General features: G+C 37.9%; 1 protein-coding gene across 2 annotated transcripts in view; it reads left to right on the forward strand.

Annotated features, from left to right (window-relative positions):
• The first annotated feature begins 651 nt into the window (after window positions 1-651).
• The window catches only part of LOC128006124 (carboxyl-terminal PDZ ligand of neuronal nitric oxide synthase protein), a 44,957-nt gene continuing 28,480 nt past the window's right edge, over window positions 652-17,128 (forward strand). For both annotated transcript variants that reach the window (XM_052592717.1, XM_052592718.1), the window contains exons 1-2: window positions 652-933; window positions 6,815-6,886. In XM_052592717.1, the coding sequence (XP_052448677.1) occupies window positions 823-933; window positions 6,815-6,886 (183 nt within the window). In that variant the 5' untranslated portion in view covers window positions 652-822. The remainder of the gene's footprint in view (window positions 934-6,814; window positions 6,887-17,128) is intronic.

A 17,128-nucleotide genomic window follows, 5' to 3' on the forward strand; every position in this document is an offset into this window, starting at 1 on the left:
GAGACATTTCTCAAAACACAGAAGAATGTTTCGCTTTTATTTATTTATTTATTATTATTATTTATATATTAATATTATTCTTTATTTTTTCGTGAATCATCCCTTTAAAATGAAATAATGTTTGGACAATAATGTGTCCAGATGGAAACACTCTCAAATAATACTTGTGTAAAAAGTGTGATTAACTAGCCTCATTCTCCCCTACATAACCTCTCCAAAACTCTTCTTTTGATTCAGATTTCTTCACTCAGTTGGACCACACCGGTTATTTTTTTATTGTATTTATTTATTTATTTTATTTTTTGTATGAATTGAAACTGGTGGTATTCTATTGTTATTCATCTATGAATAAGAAAGTACTGCTTTGATTACAGTAGCCTACTGCTTTTTAGTACTAAATGTAGGCCTAGTGTTTGAAATTCTTGAAGGTTGTTACTAAAGCAGACAGAACTTTACTCCATGAGAACTGCATTAGAGGTTGAAGAGAGCAACGCAAATAAAGCATGTCATTATACGATGCATTATATTATACTTCTCCTTGCTGGGACACTTGAACTTGAGACGAGGCCAGGCTTGTATAAACGCAGCTGATGTCTGAGGGTTGAGAGGCGCCCAACCCATTTCTTTTGTGCTGAAGCGTCTGTGATTTCATTGAGCTTTTCCCGGGCTGCTACTATAATGGGCTCCCTCGCTTTGAATCGCTCTTGCATCCGCGATATGTTTTCCGTTGGTTAAACTAGAGCAATCTTTTTAGTTGGTAGTAGTTTTGATGCTTTGGGACAGGTTGAGGAAATTTCTAGCCGATCATCCGGACGGGTCCCAATGAAAATGCAGGGGAGAAACAGGTACAACCTGGTGGAGGATGTGGCGGATTCGCGCGTCCCGCTTCACAACGAGGAAGCGTATCAACACGGAATACACTTCCAAGCCAAGGTGAAACAGACTATATCTACTGTAAACATTGCCATTGTTATTACTGCTGGTTATATTAACCGATACTTTTATGTAGTCAAATGAAATAGTCTACACGTAAAGTGGGTCACTCAATGCTGTGTGTCCAGAAAGAGTAATTACACACTGGGTAGAGTAAGGATCATGTTGGTTTGACGTTAGACAACAACAAATGAAACGGTCGCCGAATATAAAAAAGGATAAATCTTTTTACATTTAACATTTAAAACACGTGCACAGTTCGTATAAATGTAATCCTAATATAAATTTTGGTTTGGTTGCAATATTTTCTTTGCAAATATTTAGCCGTTTTGAGTCATGGATAAGTTTCTTTAGGGTTACTCGGTCTGCTCTGTAAAGCAGTTAAGATATTTAAAATAATTAAAATAATCTCTTAATTGTTTTTTTTGTTTTTTTTTTTTTTTGTTAGATGACAACAAATGCTTTCTAGATAGTGATTGTAACTTGCTACCTTAGATTAGGTGATTACCGTCTTTCTTTAGATAATAATTACAGCCTTTATTCTTTTGCAGTCAAGACATTTTTTTCTTTACTCTAAGCCCCCTAAATATAAAAAACAAAAACTGAAAACATGCATAAACAATTTTGGTGTCTGGTACAACTTTCTTAGTAATGGCTGCATGGCTGGTCACACTGGTACTTTAACTGAGCCGAAACGTCTTTTAAACTCTGGAGGGTATTTGGTTTCTTCAGAAGCTGTGGAAAGATTTTACTGGGACATTGGATCATTAACATTTCATTGAATAAACCCCTACTTTGTGGCTGTGTCTCAAAACATATTCAGCCACATTGGTAGCGAGAGCACTGAACATCAATTCTCAATCGGTGGTTGAGGTTTTGGGATAGTCATTGTATTTTGTCAATCACTATAAGTCACAAAACTCTGCTAGATTTTCTGCTGGATAATCATTATTTTTAGTATTATACAATAATTGTCTTTATTGCTTATATTCATATTGCCTACAGCAACCAATGTCCTATTCAGCATATATCATTTATGACCGCCTGGTTATGACTAATTTATAAATATTTAATTTGTGCCCATTAATGAAAGTTAGGACATGCTTTAAGGTCCCAGATAACTCCTCTAACTATTTTTAACACAGTCATTTTTTAAATACATTTATATACTCAGACAATTGCATATTTAAAATATTACAGTCTGTTGTCTCATGTGTCATAAATGCTGGTGGTTTCCCATAGAGCTTTTCTGTAAGCTTTTCAAATCTGCAGGCAGCAAAATGCCTCAGGAAACCCAAAGCTTTGTATACTGATCCACTCAGAAGCCTATCACTGAGTAATTTTAGCTCCAATTTGTGATGCAGGATTATCTTCCAGGAATTTTATTGGCCAAAGCTGGAAAGCCAAGACCTAGAACCACTCACAATGGCAGTCACTCATTCTGACTGCAGTCCTGCAGTCTTGTCTTTTACAGCTTTAATCAGCGGTATAAGTTGCTATTTTTGGTGATCTGTTGTCAGTTTTGCTGTCCCTCTCTGCTGGATTTATACAGTGAAAGAAAGCACCACAAGCAGGAACTGCGCCTCATCCTCCCTGACCTTGCACAGCATCTGTGAAAATGGGGGAAATGCATACAGTATTTGCGCACAGTGCTGTCCTTGGGGGTGTAACTGGTGCAGCCGCACTAGGCCCCATGCTTGAAGGGACCCCCCCACCGGAACATGACTTCGAACGGACAGAGAGGGACTCACTCCCTAACACGCACCCAACCTGAAGACCCAATTGGGTGATGTGCCTGAACACCAGGTCTCTGTGCTCACACAACTGATGCCAAGACTGTGCTAGTATAAGTCAATCGTTGAGATAGATGAGGATGCGAAAACCCTGCTCTCTGAGGGGAGCAAGAGCCTCCCCCCACAACTTTCGTTAAGACAGGGTGAGACAGGGACAGCCGGAAGAGCAGGTCCTTGTACTGATATGCACGTCCTTTGAATGCAAACCACAGAAACGGTGTGTGGGGTGGCAGGATTAACACATGGAAGTACATCCAATCCCGGGGACGGATGTACCCAAAGATGTGTTTCTGCATAAACGGCCCAGGTCAAGAAACACAGGTACAAAACTGGTCGAAAACCAACCACATTTCTTGGGAATAAATGAAATAGGGGCTATAAAACCCCATCTTTATATTGACTGGAAGGACTGGCTCTATTGCATCCTTTGCCAGTAGGACAGCAATCTCCACACGCAAAATAGAAGCATCGGCCAGCTTCACTGCTGTGAAGCAGATTCCACTGAACTTGGGGAAATGCCGGGCAAACTGTGTCGCACAGCTGAGGCTGATGGGGCAGCGAGGTGGAATGCAGGGACCCATCTCAGGCGGCTCGTGGGTGGACCAAAGAGGGTCTCAGTATTCCATTCAATTCAAGTTTATTTGTATAGCGCTTTTCACGAGACAAATCATTTTGAAGAACTTTAGAAAAATATTCAGTTTCTACAATGTTTATTAGTAGCTTATCATTGGTCACTGTCAGTTAATGTTCATATGACAGAAATGTACAGAAAAATCTATTGAAGACTTAATCAAACAAACGATGAACACTATTAACAGCAATTATTATATGTTGCAATCAAACTTAAAGCAGAATTGATTGGTTAGTTGTTGTTTCAGGGTTGGCATCATCTGAGGTCTTCTAAAGGGGTTTGCATCTTCTATTCTTAGGTGTTCTGGATCCAGACTGAAGCTTGTGTAAATCCTAGTGACATCCTTATCAAAAATAGAGAAACAAATAGATTAATAATAATTAGCATAGCTGGTATTCCAAACAAGCAAAATTGATTTGTTTAACCCAAGCTAAAGAATAATGTGCATTTGATCAGATATAACTGCAGTACAAGATTATGAGATGCATTATTTGAATGTTTGGCCAAAGAGATGTGTGTTTAATCTAGATTTAAACGGAGAGAGTGTGTCTGAACCCCAAATGTTATCAGGAAGGCTATTCCAGAGTTTGGGAGCCAAATGTGAAAAAGCTCTATCTCCTTTAGTGGACTATCATAGGTTACTACCAAAAGTCGAGAGTTTTGCGACCTTAGGTAGCGTGATAGATTGTAATGTGGTAGAAGACTATTTAGGTATGCAGGTGTTGCATATCAGACCCGGACCAGACAAATTATAGAGTCGATCCGGAGCATTGAAACAAGAAGAGCCGAATTCCTCAGAAAGGCAACAGGACGTTGTAAATCAATTCCTAGTGCCACAAGTCAGAAGCAAGATAACCAACCGTCCAACTCTTTCACAGAACAGCTTTCAACATTAACACCATTAGAACAATTATGATTTATGATATCCTGAAAGACAATATCTAATTGGTCAAGTCAACATTTGAGGTGTGGCCAAAAGGCCAGTTTAAATACCCAAGCCACTTCAATGACTACTGAACTTCCAGCCAATCAGCAACCTCGGGAAACCCCCTTTCAACAACAACAAAGAGAACCCCTTTACACTGGCAATGCAAGTAACACTTCCAGTCTCACATCTGTACTGGTGTATATAATATAATTTAACCTCATTGAGGAACTTAATGCGAGGGTTAATTAAGTGATTGATGATGCTGTAAACTTGGGATTTCACATTTTCATTCTCTTAAACTCATTCTTTTCTAACTTTCTATCTTCCTGCAACTTGTGTGTATGTGTGAGTGCGTCTGCTTATGTGTTAGATTAGTTTATATGTTTTAGATGTATCTAATAAATCCTTATCATATTGAAAAGAGAAGTATCTTGTGCTTTGTGCTTACAATTTAATGTCTTAAACTGCCGATCTTGTTACTGTGCTAATTAATAGTGTTTTCACTATACTTTGGATATTGATATCCAGTGCAGATTTGATGTTAAATGGCTCGTTCAATGAATCGCAGGGCGCCTCAGTGATCAGCTGTGAAACAGTGATTCTGTTCAAATTCTCTTTAAAATCTTAAATGATTCCCTTTGAGCTAAATTGACCTGTTTCCCTTACACAGGAGCTAACACATTAAGTGCCTAATAGGTAAGTAATAATATTTTGTAACTGATACAGAACTTAAAAGTTAGCCAGTGCAGTGACTGTAAAATTGGGGTAATATGATCGAGTGTGCGGCACAACGCTTACCTGTTTTCATGGTTTGGCAGAGGGTGCGGGAGTAGGGCTTTTGATGACGCTCTCGAACTGCCAGCTGTTGCCTGCTGGTGAGAGAGAAGGATAAGTGTGGTCAGGTGTTGGTCTGTCCACGACGCTCCGTGCCTTCTTGGGACCCAGAGACATAGAAAACTGCTCTCTCATCGATATTTTTGGAAACCAGATTATTCGCCTATACCTCTGGGGGAGAGAGAGAGAGTGTCGATCCTCTTTTGTATCCTTCCATCTCCTCCATGGGAGCTCATCCATCCCCCGCAACTCACTCCAGCCCACCGCCTTGAGCATCCCCGGCGCCCGACTGCTACACCTGCTTGATGGCACCGCGGGTTCACTCCAGAGGCGAGGAAACTTTGGCAGCTCGTCCGTCCTTCCTCCAGGGCTTCGGCACCAATGTAACAATGTTCTTTCGTGGGAAGAAAGGAGGCGGGAACCGGCGGACAATCAAATAAGCTTTAATAATAAAATAAAGACAAAACAGCACGGCAGCCCCTCACGGACGACTGCTGCAGACAAACAAAAACCAAACACAACTAAAATCCAGGCCTGGTCCTCTCTCGTCCTTCACTGTCGTTGCTCCTCTTTTGTATCCTTCCATCTCCTCCATGGGACTCGAGACCGGTGAGTGTCGCAGGTGTCGTTCTTTCCAATCACTCCACTGCCCCACTCGTCACAATGTCATTACGTTATTTCTGCGTCTTTGCACATGTGCAGTCCTTGCAGTTTCATGGTTCAATCCGATCGAGTGTTTACATACACTCTCAATTGTATTCGAAGAGGAACAAACTACCCCCTTCAATCCTATCTAAATTTCATTCCGATCGAGCTCAATCGGATCGATTAATGTATTTACATGAAGGTTTTTTCAGTTTGATTGAGCAATCAATCTGATTACAAATGGATAATTTGGTTGCATGTAAATGTAGTCAGTGTTTCAACGCTGGACCAGGTGTAGACAAAAATGTCTCCTAAGCGATTAAGGTGTTTTGTTGTTGGATGTAATAATGAATATATTTTACTCCTGACATTTGAGCCACTGAAAAAGCAGTGTATTACATTTGTTTCTGAAGGGAGTGCACCCTCGATGTGCACCGTCGATGTGTCTACCTTAATGTGTCCATCTTGATGCAAATCATTAGTAGTCCAGCTTCACCTACATAAAAAGTGATTATAAGTTCTATTAATGAATCTTTGCAAATTGCCTTTCCTAATAATGTGCTAATTAGCAGGTTTAACGATGAATGTGGCTTAAGTAAACAGTCCCTCAGAGAGTGGCTTTTAAGAGACGGGCAGGGTCAGCAGAGCTCATTATCATTTAAAGCAAAATGCTACAAAACGGCTTGCTCTGAAAAGAGCTGTTTCTGACAGGATAAAAAGGTGTTTTTTTTTTACACTACCACTGAGACATTTTAACCAAACTATGTTACAGATTTTTCATTTAGACACTTAAGAATCATATCAACTTGGAAAATGGGCACCAGGTGACCCCTTTAAGCATAAATTGAGTTTGAGAAATGAGGCTTTCAATGTCCTGCCAATGCAAAAGTAACTTGGCAATTATTAACATAAAAAGTGTGTTTGTGTGTGTTTGTGCAAATGAAACTGCCTCATTAATTTTAGACTAGATGATTCCTCACTTGCAGTTAATAATGGAGTATAAACAGAACACTCTTTTTCTAACATTTCAAGCATTTGTTTCTTTTGCAGTATGTTGGAAGCCTGGATGTCCCAAGACCCAACAGTCGTATGGAGATAGTCGCTGCTATGAGAAGAATAAGGGTAAGATCAGACACTTTCACTCTCAGACACAGACTCTATGAGTGCTGAGTAATCATTGCTGATTGGCTCTCATCAGCTGTTTTCTCAGATACGTCTTTTGCAGTGTAAGACTCGTTAGATGGGAAAAAAACAGCTTGTTCCTCTATATTTATTACATTCTCCATACTTTGCAGAGTCTACCAGTGTGTGCTTAGTTTAGGGTGTATCCTGGTAGTATTTTTGCACCTGAGGTTTCATATTTCATGCTGCACGCACTGATAAAAGGGAGATCACACACCAATACTCAGCCACCGGGGCACAGAAACCCTTGTTATTTCCCATTAATTATTTTTGCGGCGTCTACAGCAAATGGAAATTGAAGATGACTCCCATTTTTTGGTTGATTGGTCAGTTTGTGTGTGTGTGTGTGTGGGTGTGTGCGGGTTTATCCAAGCTTTAAGTTGCTTGATCACAGAGTGGGAATTTGTGTGTGTGCATGACTTGTTAACTTTAGAGCTTGTGACAAGCCAGCCAGGAGATCAAAGTGCTTCAGCTACAAGATTTTCATAAACCTTTCTATCCTGTATTAGTAATTTCTCTCCTCCCCTCTTGTGTCTACATATAAATTTCCTTACTATATTTAACCCATAGAAAATATTTTTTTTCTGTACATATAGTTATCATGTAATATATATTTAAAGGGGTCAAATGATTCGATTTCAATTTTTCCTTTCTCTTTGGAGTGTTACAAGCTCTTTATGCATAAAGAAGATTTGTAAAGTTGCAAAGACCAAAGTCTCAACTCCAAAGAGATATTCTTTATAAAAGTCAAGACTTGAAACATTTGGCCAATCACAGCGCACTGGATGGCCAATCAGAGCACACCTTGCTTTTCAGAACGACGAGCCTTGTAAAAATCTATGCATTTCAGAAGGCAGGACATAGACTAGAAACAATAAAGTACATTATGTGGAAAATTATTTGTTTTTTTTTGTTTTTTACCCTAAATGGCATAAACACATTTCATCACACCAAATACACAAAATAATGTTATTTTTAGCAACATCATATGACCGCATTAAGATGTATACTAAATGTATGTTATAAAAAAAATAAAAATCCCCCTTTTTTTTGTGAAGTATACTTTATTTACAATTGCTTAAAGGGACAACATACATTAAAAGTCTTAAAATATATTGAGGGTATACTGTATATATATATATATATATATATATATATATATATATATATATATATATATATATATATATATGGATAGTATAGATTTAGATGGGAAAGTATAAAAATGACAAAGGATGTCGGGGTACACCCCCTTTGGACGTTTAGGGGATATTTGACTTGCTTGTGGGTGTGAAAATAGTGAAAAAATTGACATTTCTAAATAGGACCTTCTGATAGAGTTGTTCTGGGCTTTTAAGAGGAATGTCAGTGTCAGTTTGTTTAATATGTTTCACTGCTGATATTTTCTGGGTTAGTGGTTTTCCTCAGAGACAAATCTAGAATTCATGCCCTTGTTATGTTGGATTCTGCTGAAAACAACAGTAAATAATTAGACCGTCTTTGCAGCATCTTTCCTTCTCTCTTTTCTCTCTTTAAAAGTTTCTCCCCAATTTATCAAAATGAGCTTTTATAACTGTCATCAGATGAAGTTTTGCCTGGCAATTCAGCCCTTTTAAAACCAGCCCTGATGAGCAGCTTTCTTACTCACCAGCTGTGAATGTGTGTTTGATTGCGTGTCTACATGAAACCACAAAGTAATACTTAAAATAGCTTAGTTTACACAATGGAAAAGAAGCTTTCCATGATGGGGCTTCATAGAAGCCTATCTGAATGAACAGTTGTTACAGCTCAAGGTCGATTGTTCATCGTGGATGCATTTAACAATCAAAAGTGACAGTAAAGACATTTATTATGTTACTAAATATTTTTTTTTCTGTTTCAAATAAATGCTTTCTATTCAAAGAATCCTACAAAAATCTATCACATTTCAACAAAAATATTAAGCATTGCGACTGTTTTCAACATTTATAATAACAATAGAAGACTATTGAACACCAGATCAGCATTTTGGAATGATTTCTGAAGGATCTTGCTATCTTTCCTGCACTGAAGTTGTCCCTTGTCTATATTTTTCACTTCTAAGTGTAAATGTCCGGAGGCAGGCTCACCCACTCATAGAAATGTGCATATATCACATATATAAAATATATATATACAGTGGGGCTCAAAAGTTTGGGCACCCCTTGCAGAATCTGTGAAAATATGAGTAATTTTCAAAAAATAAGAGAGATCATACTAAATGCATGTTATTTTTTATTTAGTACTGTCCTGAGTAAGATATTGTACATAAAATATATTAACATTTAGTCCACAAGACAAAAAATGCTGAAATTATTAAAATAACCCCACTCAAAAGTTTGGGAACCCTTGGTTCTTAGTACTGTGTGTGGCCACCTGATGATCCACGACTGTCTTTCTGTTTTGTGATGGTTGTGCATGAGTCCCTTGTTTGTTCTGAACAGTTAAACTGAGCAGCGTTCTTCAGAAAAATCTTTAAGGTCATGCAGATTCTTCAGTTTTCCAGCATCTTTGCATATTTGAACCCTTTTCAGCAGTTACTTTATGATTCTGAGATACATCTTTTCACACTAAGGACAATTGCGGGACTCAAACACAACTATTTAAAAAGATTCAAACATTCACTGATGCTCCAGAAAGAAACAAGATGCATTAAGAGCTGGGGGGTTCTGCCCTTAGTAAGCAACAGAAGATACTTGTATGTTTCCCGGTACACAAATAAGTACAGTTTACCTTGATCTTCAAATTCCAAAAGTTTTCACCCCCCAGCTCTTAATGCATCTTGTTTATAACATGCATTTAGTATGATCTCTCTTATTTTTTTAAAATTACTCATATTTTCACATATTCTGCAAGGGGTGCCCAAACTTTCGAGCCCCACTGTATATATATATAATGAACAATATTCATACGTTTCTGCTATTGCACTGTGAAGTCATTCATACAACACAGATGTTAAGTGTGTAGAGTATCAGGATAATGTTGACGATGAAGATTGAGTTGTTCTTTTACAAACTCGCTCTGAGATCATTCAGCATTGGGCAGCAAATACATTACCTGACAGTGTTCTCTTTCTGTCAGTCCCTCTGTGATGTTTGGGTGAAAGGTCAGCCTGCTGAATGTCTCTTAAAGGGGGGGTGAAATGCTATTTCATGCATACTGAGTTTTTTACACTGTTAAAGAGTTGGATTCCCATGCTAAACATGGAAAAAGTTTCAAAAAATAAGTTGTACGTTTGAAGGAGTATTTTTGTTCCCAAAATATTCCTTCCGGTTTGTCACAAGTTTCTGAAAGTTTTTTTCGAGTATGGCTCTGTGTGACGTTAGATGGAGCGGAATTTCCTTATATGGGTCCCAAGTGCACGTCTGCCGGAAGAGCGCGCGCTCCTGTATAGCAGAGCACTGAGAGCACAACAGGCATTCACTGATCAGAGCGAGAGCATCGCGAAATGTCACAAAAGGAGTGTGTTTTTGGTTGCCAGGGCAAGACAACCCTGCAGAGATTACCAAAAAAAAAACAGCATTAAAGGTGCTGTAGGGAACTTTTGTAAAAAAATATTTTTTACATATTTATTAAACCTGTCATTGTGTCCTGACAGTAGAATATGAGACAGATAATCTGTGAAAAAAATCAAGCTTCTCTGGCTCCTCCTAGTGGTCCTATTGCCATTTGCAGAAAGTCATGCGCTCCCGGTAAAAAACAACCAATCAGAGCTGCGGTCTGTAACTTTGTTTGTGTTCAAAATGTAGAAAAATGAACATAATAAGCGAGTACACCATGAATCCATTTTCCAAACCGTGTTTTTAGCTTGTCCTGAATCACTAGGGTGCACCTATAATAAGTGTTTAAATTCGGACTATTTTAGATTGCTTCGGGGATACCGCGGCGGAGTAACCAGTACCTTTGTGATTCTTCATATTTAATGTCATATTTAATTTGACAACTTAATTTCTACATCTGCCACTGTCAGTGTAGGATTTTGTGAATGAATGCACGAATGAGCAAATATAAGTTAAGTATGACTCATTGGTTAAATAATAATGTTTTCACTTTGATTTCAGTGGATTCTAGTTTCTCATCTGCCTTTTATATAACATTTTAATATTCCACCATAACATTTGATGGTATTTTCCTTAAATGTTAAATCAGCTGAGCTCTGATCCACCATACAAAAACCATACATCACTTAATGGAAAATCCTGTTTGGACTTTAATAAATAAATGTTCCATTAAAATATTTTTTTGTTCCCAGATAAAGTGTGTGTAAAAGAATCTATCTTTTGTTGATATCGTATGTATCGTGAATCATCATGTGTCCATGTTCGACTGTGAAGCTGATGCTACTGGCAGTCTCAGAAAACCACGAGAGAATGTGATAAAGAGGTCGAGAGGAGAGGAGTGGAGTGGAGTGGAGTGGAGTGGAGTGGAGTGGAGTGGAGAGGAGGTAGTAGGGGTTAGGGGTGGTGTGTGTGTGTGTGTGTGTGTGTGTGTCTAATGGGGAGGGGGCTGATATGGGGCAACAGAGAGAATGAAATGCTTCATTGTTGTGCAGTAGCCCAGGGACAGATGCAGTAATGGCTGACATGGACTTGCATCCATGACCATGACATCTCTCCCTCCTCAACTACAAGCTGTCAAGATTCTCTTTTAAATCACATTAAATGAGAGAAATGACTGAGTAATTAACATTCTCGAGACAACTAGATACATTTTAATGCATGCATGTACAAACAGAAACACATGCTTTTCATTCCATTTTCACTACACAAACTCAAAATGTTTGTGTTCTCATTTTTGAAAGTCTTATGGAAAGGAAATCCTGAGTAAATCCTCTGTCCCACCACACTCAGCAGGGTTCCTCCCTCTTTTGCTGCTTTTCTTCTATTAATCTAGTCTTCTCTCTCACACTTTCTTTCATTTATTCTGATTAATTCTGTCAGTGTTTACCACGTACGCAAGACCGGGCCCCCATATTACCATGGCAACCCCCCCCACCCCACTCTGGCGAAACACACCTTGAGTCCTGAAACTTTCAGGGTGTTTGAGCACCAAGTGCATTCGGCCAAACTCCACCCGCACGAACATGGCACACTTTTAACATTCACCTGCACTCACTGGCATGCTGAAACACACACGTGAACTCCATCTGTTGGGTTTTAGTTTGTTTTGTGATTGGTACAACCGCCTCAGGGCTTGAGAAAAAGAAACTGAGAGAGGGAGAGATGGTTGTTCTATTGTATCTCTCTCTCTCTCTCTCTCTCTCTCTCTCTCTCTCTCTCTGGGAGTTTCTCTCATTCCCTGTTTCTGTGGAGCCTGTCATTTCTCATCTTCTTGTGTTAAGAGAGAGCCTGAAAGGTAATGTGTTTGGGCCTGTTATTCCCAAATAGGATTAACAATTTGTTATTTTATGAAACAATGACTTTTTTTTTTTTTTTTTACAAATTTCTGTCAGATGTGTAATTACATTAAGATAAATGAGTAAAAAAGTCATGAACTTGTATGAAAGATGTCGAAACGAAAATGGCTCTGCACCTCCTGTTATCAAGGTTACGGGGTAAATATAATTTTCATTTAAGAGCCACCAAATTTCAAATAAAGATCAAATATTTATTTTTTTCACTGTCTATTTTAATGTTATAATGTATTTATATATGATCATTAGGCATGTGACATCAAAATCTAAATCCCGGAAGCAGATAAGCCACCCAGTTGTAATTCAAATTAATGTTTGTAAATAAAATTAATTTAGTAGGAATCTGGAAACTTATTTAAAAGCCATTACTCCAGTCTTCAGTTTCTCATGATCCTTCAGAATTCATTCTAATGTGCTGATTTGGTGCTGAGAAAACATTTATTATTGTCATCAATGTTGAAAACCGTTATTTCGCACAATATTTTTATGGAAATCAATATAAAAACTTCAGGATTCTTTTATGATTAGTAGAACAGCATTCTTTGGCTGATAAATCTTTTATTACATTGTAAAATACATGTACTTTCAAAATGCATATATTTAAGTAATCCTTGCTGAATAAAAGTATTATAGTCTTAAAAAAAAAAAATCCCACTGACCTCACTTTTGAATGCAAGTGTATGACCGGTGCTTGTACTTGTTTATTTAACAAAGATCTGCCCTTAATCTTTAAAACAATAATCTTTTATTTTTAATCTTCGCACATTTCATATGACTTGGACGCTGGAGTGTTGACATTGTTGTTCAAACACAAACTTAGACATGCACATGGGACAGATGTTGCCCTCATACTTGTCCTTCTGTGTGAACAAATGTCCAAACACCATACTACATTAATCAGAATGAAGGTGTCGTTTTGAACTGGTCTCACACTGGTTACTGTGCTGTTTATGCACATGAAGTCCAGGTCATTCACTGATGGGTCTGAAATGGTAACAATGTTGTTAGGCCCAAACTAATAGTTGAATAATATGGATTTTTCAAAGCCCAGTACTGACATCTACCCAGCAGAAAGAATCACAAAGTCAGCAGTCTCTTTCACTTCATTGCTATAACACACACACACAATTGCACACATAGGGCCCTATCATACACGCGGCGCAATGTGACACAAGGCGCAGCGAAAGTGTGTTTGCTAGTTTCAGTCCGGCGCCGTTCGCATTTTCCCGTCCAGTGCCACGTTGTTTAATTAGCAAATGCATTTGCGCCCATGGGCGTGCTGGTTTAAAAAATAGGTGTGTACAGGCACATTGCTATTTTGAGGAACTGAAAATAGACTGCGCCATAGACCAACTCAAACCTGGACTAAAGTCTAAAGTCAATGGCGCAATACTGTTTTATTTTATTTATTTATTTTTTTTAAAGAGCGTGTTGGTAGAAAATGCGCTTCTGGTTGGGTCCACAGTGCGCGCTGACTTTGCTTGTTACACAGGGATGCGCATCACACAAACATGCCAAATATTAAAAACAAAATGATTACAGTGTAAAAGAATATTATTGTGTAGGCTACATAAATATAAAAATGTAATGACTGATATTAATTGGGTGTATAAGAGTTAGTCTACCTATTTGCAATTCTACTTATAATGATGAATAAAATTGGCGAATTAATTGAACAATTGTGCCAGTACACACATATATATACTGACTCATTGCACAGAGCTTTGGTGGATACCTGCTTTAACTTTGCACACGAGCAGATCGATTTCTTCGCTTGAGAAGAGTTCAGCTTTTCCCCCAACAAATTGCACCATAGCGATCCATCATGGCCCAAGCGCACCTCGCTCTTAAATGGAATGGAAGATGACACTCTGATTGGTGTATAGAAGGTTACACCCATTACTCATTAAGAGAATAGGGACAACCCATTCCAAAAATGCGCCCCGGGGCACGGACCGTTTTTCCATCGTGAAAATAGCAGAAGTGGATTTGGACACCCTGAGTGCACCTGTGTTGTGCGCTTTACACACTGCGTTAGATCGTTAAAATAGGGCCCATAAACTCTAATGGTTGCGGTTGTGAGATGGTACTACAGGGAGTTCTTCTCACGTCTTGTCATCTATTCAGTCAAGAACCTATTCAGCTTATGAACACAAGCAAGGTTGGATTGATGAACACACACACACACACAAAAATCTATAAAAAATGTTTTTTAGGCACATACATCACAAATTTAGTAAGAAGTAAGAACGATGAAGTAATGAAGTAAGAACAGTGTTAAACTTTAATCTTAAGAAAATATCTATTCTCCGAAGGAAGTATTAATATTTTATTCAGATATACATCTATATTTAAATTTCTCATGCCTCCTCAAGTTTGTGCAACGTTGAAACCTGACTGTTGTTTTCCCAGCATGACTTTTTGCAGTCTGACAGATGCAAGCATGAAATGCATATATAAAAGTCTACAAAAATAACAACAGCTTGTTGGAGCAAACCTTAATGCTTCATGTAATATGGCTTATGGTCTGTTTTCACATACACACTATGAAATGTCAAGCCATTCTAGCGTGCCAGCAGCACAGTAAAGGTTATTAAATCCCGCCCATGGGGTGCGTGACATAAACTGATAAACTGATGTGGCCCTCGACTCGACCCACTCCCAGCTGGTAGCTCTGTCAACTCTGCTTCTAAGAAATGAGTTCGGAAGTCTGTTTAGTGTTCCCTCTCTCCGGGTCTGTCGCATGATCTCTCTCGTTCACTTCTTGAAGTACACTCTGTCATAATTACACACACTCCCCATTGGTCTGAAGTCAAGCGGAAATCTCAATCTAGCAGGGAACTTAACACGCTCTCAGCATCCCACACTGGTCAAGGTCATTTCCAATGGCAGCGCCTAATGGAAGCAGTTCTTGCATCCCTAGAGCCAAAGGTGAAATTCCTAAGAGAAACAACTAACATTACAAATACATATTTTTGCTGTGTGTGTGATGGAAGCAGTGGTATGACAACAGACACTGTATGTAGTGTATTTATTTCAAATTTATGTAATAACTGATCTCACTTTATCTCTCTGTCTTGGGTTCTTATGCTTTTCATTCAGTTGTTTTTCTCCATTTACCAAAAAGTCACCATGATGTCAAAAAAAAAAAAAAAAAAAAAAAAAAAATCAATTTATCCTGAGTAGTGTTGTCATGATGTTTAAATTATATATTATACCTTTTCAATACAATACCTTGAATAATATCCATATTCAATACCATTTTCAATACAGTTAAAAACAACAACAATTATTATTATTATTTCTAAGACAAAAATATATTGTAATACAGCTGCACTGTAAAATATAAACTGAATGTATTAGTATTTTAGTAATAAGTATGTTCATAATTTTAAACAAAGAGCATGTTGACAGGCTTCGCTCTGAAACATGCAGCTTAATGGACCATATACTTATTTAATTAAAATACTGTCTTAATACATGTTGCGTTGTGTATCGCGCTGAACAAACATAAAACCATGTCTGCATTTGTGATCGGAGAACCAGCATACAACAAGCATTACTATAAACTGCTCAAAACTCTGCATTTGAATCATCAGTGGCAAATCCTTTAAATATGTTAATATGCTTGGAGACTGTGAGTCAGAACAGCCGGCATTGTAGTCTTCTCTCTCAGGATCAGGAAACAGTCCTCCATAAAATGTGCAGCACACATCTGAATATTTGGGTTGAACTGTTCTGGAACAGCGTTGTAAATACAACTTAACCGCTGATTTGTAGTTGTGTCCTCTTTTGGAAGACCAGACAAAGTAGCTTCACTTTCACAATGAAACACACAACATCTCCACAACATGGTGGCGGTCACAACTAGAATAAAAGTTACGCTTTCTTTCTTTGCGTGAACATTCAGGCGCCGTTATGCAAATATTCCCAAAGTGTTTAAACAAGGCTTTTCAGAAGGGCGTGGATGAGTCTTAACTTTTATAAAGAATATCTCTTTGGGTTTGAGACTGGGGAGTCTTTGCAACAAGTGCACTTGTTTTTTTTTTTTTAGTTTTGAGTCGCTGAGTAAATGCTTTTGATGTCTGTTTTCTTTCATATTCTGGCATCTAAATTCACTTGAGAGCCAAGAGGAAGATCAGTAAGGAATGTCATTAAGTGTTGAGTGTGTCCGATTTGTCAACTTTAAGCCCACTATACAGATGCTTTTTAACAAAATGGAAATTAGACATAAAAGCAGGGCAGGATTAAAGATGTCTGGATTCAGCTTAATCCCAAATTTGAAGTCTGACCACCTTGTCTCCTGGGAGATTTCTTTAGCTTTAATTGTATTTTATTATTATTATTATTATTATTAATGTCAACTGCAGCTTTTAAACTTTTCAGTGAAATGTGTATGCATAGAGAACAATGGCTATTCAATGTATCTTAAATATTTCGGTGCACTTTGCACTTGAGCAATAAGAAAGATTAAAATTGAATTCACTATTTGTCCTTTAAGAGGTGACATTTTGACATCTTAACTTTTTTCACAAAATGAGCAAAAATGAATTGTTTTCATGGGGCAAGCAAAACTTCAAGGAGTCCAGTCATAAACTGCTACTGTACATGTGCTTAGGCTATTAGTATTGATTATATTAGGGTGATGAATGAACATAATATCTAATATTGTTTTTACTTATTTATTGTATTTGTATTTGTTGGATTAAAGATGCTAAATAAATGTATTAAAGTGCCCCGATTATGCATTT

This window comes from Carassius gibelio, chromosome A5 (genome assembly GCF_023724105.1).
Source record: "Carassius gibelio isolate Cgi1373 ecotype wild population from Czech Republic chromosome A5, carGib1.2-hapl.c, whole genome shotgun sequence".
NCBI classification, from domain to species: domain Eukaryota; kingdom Metazoa; phylum Chordata; class Actinopteri; order Cypriniformes; family Cyprinidae; genus Carassius; species Carassius gibelio.